The sequence below is a fragment of the Entelurus aequoreus genome, linkage group LG22, assembly GCF_033978785.1.
Source record: "Entelurus aequoreus isolate RoL-2023_Sb linkage group LG22, RoL_Eaeq_v1.1, whole genome shotgun sequence".
In the NCBI taxonomy this organism is placed as follows: Eukaryota; Metazoa; Chordata; class Actinopteri; order Syngnathiformes; family Syngnathidae; genus Entelurus; species Entelurus aequoreus.
In genome coordinates, this window is record NC_084752.1 from 18,383,336 (window position 1) to 18,389,335 (window position 6,000).

The 6,000-nt window shown below is 37.4% G+C and overlaps 1 protein-coding gene across 1 annotated transcript in view; it reads left to right on the plus strand.

Moving 5' to 3' along the window:
* Nucleotides 1–6,000, plus strand: part of micall1a (MICAL-like 1a) — a 37,118-nt gene that overhangs the window by 29,728 nt on the left and 1,390 nt on the right. The window contains exons 12-16 of the mRNA XM_062033388.1: nt 14–104; nt 1,973–2,046; nt 2,401–2,515; nt 5,032–5,078; nt 5,705–6,000. The exon at nt 5,705–6,000 is cut by the window's right edge and continues 1,390 nt beyond it. Of these exons, the coding sequence (XP_061889372.1) occupies nt 14–104; nt 1,973–2,046; nt 2,401–2,515; nt 5,032–5,078; nt 5,705–5,835 (458 nt within the window). The 3' untranslated portion in view covers nt 5,836–6,000. The remainder of the gene's footprint in view (nt 1–13; nt 105–1,972; nt 2,047–2,400; nt 2,516–5,031; nt 5,079–5,704) is intronic.

Sequence of the window (6,000 nt, forward strand, 5' to 3'; positions counted from 1 at the left end):
CCTGTGTTTTCAGATGAGGATGAAGAGCACCTGTTGGTCGACTGGTTCACGCTCATTCATGAGAAACACCAGTTAGTCCGACGAGAAGCTGAGCTGGTCTACACGTAAGTTTACTGCAGCAAGAGGAAAAAACTAGACCTTCCATCCATCCATCCATTTTCTACCGCTTGTCCCTCTCGGGTTCGCGGGGGGTGCTGGAGCCTATCCCAGCTGCAGTCGGGTGGAAGGTGGGGTACACCCTGGATAAGTCGCCACCTCATCGCAGGGCCACTCACATTCACACACTAGGGCCTATCTTGTCTTGAATATTCAGGCACCATTAAGCTACAATGAACATTGTTAAGTTGACTAACGCATCAAAAGACATTCAGTGGAAATCTAATCACATCAACCGATACATTAAACTCTGCTTTAATGAGCAGTTTGGAACCGTAGCACCAGTTTTGATGTTTCACATTTTAGAGTTTCTGCTGTAAAACTCAATGCAATCTCTTAATACATATCTGTATATCCATTTTCTATACCGCTTCAACAAAAAAGCACCCCTTCATACTTGCTCAAGCCAATGATAGCAATTTACGGTGTATTACATGTTCCAAAGAAACACTCCTCTTTTTATTCAGCAAATACAATTGTGGTGTCAAACTCGTTTACATACAGGGACACTTTGCAGTTATGGCCGCCCTCAGAGACACCACATGTAGCTACTGTATATCAATAAACGTTTCATCGCCTCATTATCACTCAATATCTGAGTTATTGTGTAGAAATATGTGGAAATAACTACAAAAGTACACATCATTCATTAACGGTGTTTCAAAAAAGATCAGTTAGAATAATACATCATGTTGGATATAGAGAACATACAAACCCTTTATTAATTGAATCAAAAATACTGAAATTCCACGACATAGTGAATTTGCAAACAGCTAAAATTATACACAAAGCAAACTATAACCTACTACCCAAGAATATACAACAATTCTTCTCAAAAAAAGAGGAGAAATATAATCTTGGAGAAAAATGTAATTTAAAACATTTGTATGCACGTACAATACTTAAGACCTTCAGTACATCAATATGTGGAATTAAATTATGGAATGGATTAAGCAAAGCAATCAAACAATGTACTAATATGATCCACTTCAAGAAACTCTTCAAACTTGAAGTGTTTACAAAGAAGAACCATGAAAAACATTCTGAATTTATTTAATCAATTCATTCATTCTCAAAATAATCTTACTCATCTCATCATATGAAATATAAATATAATTTACTTCACCAATTATTATTTATTTATTTATTTTTATTGTGATTATTTATGCAGTGTATTGTGAATAAATTGAGAACAGGAAGTGAACAAAAGTTTAAGCAACTGTTATGTAAAAGAAAAGGTAGGATTAAATAAGCTCTTCTTCCTACTCCTTTTCGAACATGTTGAAAAGAGAAACTGGAAATTGTGATGTATCATGTTGTATGTTTGCATGTTCGAAATAAACTCAAACTCAATTTCCTATGCCTTTGATTACTATATTTTTACTAACAAATTGATCAATAACTTGCATTTAAATCATAAGACAGGTTGACAAGCACATATTTAGGTAATCATTTTTGATAACAAAAAATGCTTGGAACAGTTGCATAATCAGATAATATAGAAGTTTAGAAAATATGCAATTGCATGCAGTTCATTTTTCTGTTAAATTTGAAAGAATAAATACAGTACATTTAGCAAGAAATATTTGGTGCTTTATTTTTTGTGGCCCGCAAAAGCCTAAAAAATAATTTGCATCAATAAAGTGACATACTGGACAACGTGACAATGCAAACATATTGCAGATTAAAATTCAAGATTGATGGCCATGTTAAACACTAGTTTTTGTACTATGCTAACTTGTGTACACTCTGGATGGTTCATTATCTGCTATTTATAAGCCACAAATCACGTATTATGTGTTTCTACACTCTGCAGTGCAAAGCAGCAGAACCTTGAAGAAAGGCAAGCTGATGTGGAGTATGAGCTGAGGTGTCTTCTCAACAAACCAGGTTGGTTGCAGGGCTTAAGGGAAGACACATTGCTTTTGTGTTCTATTTAAAGTTTGTGTTAGCTCGTCTGCTTCACTTGAGCAAACTGCAGCCTTCCTGTGTAGAAGCACAGGAAGTCCCTATTGTTTACATTAATATCACCTAGTGCATTTATACAAAGCAAAGGACTCAGCCAAACATTGAGTGTTGGCCGCAAAAGGAATGTGACCAGCTCATTCATGCAGAAACTAAAATGTCTGATTTTGTTTGTCTTCTAGATTTATTTTACTCTTCTTTTCCAGTCATCACGTTCAGTACTAGTTACCTGTTATTTCAGTATTTATTGTAATAATTGAAATGCCAACTTCCTCACAGAGAAAGACTGGACAGAGGAGGACAAGAGCCGTGAGCAGCAACTGATGGCCGAACTGGTCACCATTATTGAACAACGCAACCAAATAGTCAACAACATGGACCAGGACAGACAGAGGTAATGTTAAACCCCTTAAAGCAGGGGTCTCAAACTGAATTTACCTGGGGGCTGCATAGAGAGAGTCTTGGCCGCATCAAGTGTTCACGTTTTAATCACGTGACTAAATTTGCCAACTACCGGTACTTCTACCAGCAGCTGTAGTCACACCAAGTTGTTAGACTTTAAGTTTTTATTTTTTTAAATTTTAAATATACAATTTTATGTATATACATGATTTTGATTATTTTCTCCTCTGGAGAAGGTCATGACACTTCACTTGCTTTAAAGAAGTTGCTTTTTGATTGGGTAAATTGTTGGTATTAGGGAACTCATGGCAGGAAGTCGTTACTCAATGTAACCATGTCATAAAAGAACTAACGCTATAACGTCTAATTGACATGTTTGAGGTATTACACGGGATAAAAAACGTATAAGAGTGAAGGATACAAAAGAACAACTACAGCACTGCTAAAAATGTACTTAGAAAGTGCTGAAAAGCATGCTTGCTCAGAGTGATGTTTCCCAGCATGCTATGCAGGACTTGTTTTGTAAAATGTTGCATGTTCAGAGTTAACGAAGTTTTGTTGTTTATTAATATTATAGTAGTAGTAGTAGTAGTTGCTGTGCATGTTTGTTTTGCTGTCATTTTTGTTGTAGTAGGTGTTGTGGCCAGTGGTGGGATTCAAGACGGCCACAATATACTCTATTGGACCATTAGCTGCGTGGGCTACTTTTCAATAATTGTTAATTAATTAGGGATGCAACATAACTCGCAGTGATGGGCAGTAACAAGCTACATGTAGCAAAGCTATGTAGCTTAACTACATTTTCCAGTAGCTTGGTAGTAGCTTAGCTACTTTTTTAGCGAGTAGCTTTACCTGTAGCTTAGCTACTTTTAGACCCATGTAGCCAGGTAGCTTACATCAAAACTACAAGCTGCAAAGGTAGTAGGTATATAGCTTTTTGTCAAGCTCTATATATTTTTTAAGTTAAAGTTAAAGTACCAATGATTGTCACACACACTAGGTGTGGTGAAATTTGTCCTCTGCATTTGACCCATCCCCTTGTTCACCCCCTGGGAGGTGAGGGGAGCAGTGGGCAGCAGCGGTGCCGCGCCCGGGAATCATTTTTGGTGATTTAACCCCCAATTCCAACCCTTGATGCTGAGTGCCAAGCAGGGAAATAATGGGTGCCATTTTTATAGTCTTTGGTATGACTCTGCCGGGATTTGAACTCACAACCTACCGACCTCAGGGCGGACACTATATATATATATATATATTTGTTTTAAAAATTTCTTTACTGTAGGTAGAGAAAATGAATAACATTACATGGGTGGGCCAAAGAAAAGGCAAACTAAAATAAATACATACAGTAGGGTGTGGGGACCCCTAGAGGTAGATGTAGGGTGTCCCCAGCTAAATGACTGATAGTTAATAGTAATGGACCCTTATTGGTTTTTTTGTACACTCAGTTACAATAACATTAATATTGACATGAGAGCCCATAGATAAAAATGCTGTTAAATGTAGCTTTGATGTAGCAAGCTACTTTTGCCGTTTAGTTTGTAGTGTAGCTTGCTACAATTCTCCGGAGTGTAGCTTCCCCTGTAGCTTAGCCACATTTAATCGAGAATAACTTGTAGCTTAGCTCACTACATTTTCCAAGTAGCTTTCCCAACACTGAGTACTCGGCATATGACCGGACCATTCGATCAGCCCTTCATGGGACAATCCGCCCCAAAAGAACGCAGTCCTGAGTGTTTGTTTGTGTACGTGTGTGTACGCAAGCATGCCTGTCCACGGTTGCCACGACAAATAATGTCCAATCATCGTTGTGCCTCTTCCACCTCACATAACTGTGAGTGGAGCCCAGAGAGAGAACAAACGTATCTACTAAGTTATTAGTTTTTTAATCACACTTTTTGTTTGTGTTTTGTTCAACCCCTCAGATATAACAAACTGAAACGAAAACATTCTACAGACACTTTTTGTTCAAATCATTTTTGTTCCTGAAATGATAATTAAACTTACTTTTTGTGTTGGTACACCTCATTTAAACTACTTTAAATTCAAACTGCTTTTAATTTGTGTTTATAATTATAAGCTACAGTATCGGAGTTAAAAAAAAACCTGCAATGTAGGTCACCGCTTGCTGTTTGCCAAACCACTGGTGATGAGCATGAGTATACAAGGAATAAAAGGCAATTAACCATTTGAAAGTGTTTAGTAACTATTAACACATAAGTATTCTGTACACCAATGATGCTTCGTTTACTTCCAAATACAATTTTTATGACAATCAAAATAACGATAGAACTTTGTGAGGGGGAAAAAAAGTTGTTTTCTTTACACCCAATAAACTTACTGAAACAAAACCGAGACCTGTTGCCCAAAAATCGAGGTACGGACCATACCCCTATTCTTTGTCAGCCTCCAGTAGAGGGCCACGAATTAACTGCGGGTTTGAGGCCCCTGCATTAGCTCCACAATGGTCCTTAATGACTGTGAACACTAACAACGCCTCTCTCGCAGGGAGGAGGAGGAAGATAAGTTAGTGGAAGCCATGCTGAAGAAAAAAGGTAGGTTGGCACACTTCCTCCATTTGTTGCTGCAGTAACATCTTTCACATCGTTCACATAAACTACAGTGGTAACTTAGCCTACGAGCACATTGCTCGTTACTCAGAATATGGAATGACAAGCCCTCCCAAAACAGCTCAGCCCAATTTTCACATGTAACATGGTCTTTTAAAAAGAAAAACAAACTTTTAGATAAGAAATGGGTACTCGCAAATTGAGGTACTACTGTATTAAATACAATAAATGATTCCGTATTTTTGCAGATAATAAATATTTTTAATCAGTGAATTTTTGGTTCATTATCTTTATAGGCCAAATAAAAGTGGATGAAAGATACATGACATTCTGACTTCATACTGTACTTTAAATATGTGTATTCACAATTTATAAATGTTTCTCTATGAGAGTGGTACTCAAACTTATTTCACCAAGCACCACACCAGAAAACACTTGGCTCTCTAAGTATCACCATAATGACCAATATTGAACAGTAACACTGTGTTTGAATATAGGGGGAAAAAACACTGTACTTAAATAATAAATAAAAATTTTCGTATCAGTTTGAGAATCACTGTTCTATGAAATTCTTTGTCACACATTGTGTCCATGTTCTCCATCTTGGTCAGACTTCCATAAGGAGCCCGACGTAGAGCAGCCGCAGAAGAAAAAAGGGGCCAAGTTTAAACCCATGAAGGTTCTGAAGAGGCTCAGCCACAAAGGAGAACCTGGAAAAAGTCCTCGCAAGGAGAACAGCTGATCCTCACCAAGTGTAAACACACTAACAGACTAAGGGGATGTTTTTCAAGTTGTGATTTAGTGACTCTAAATGACTGTTTAAAAAGAATCTGCTCACATCTCCACAAAGAGAAAGTATGACAACTCAAGTATTTGAATAGCTCTGACCTTTTCCAGCTTGTTAAGC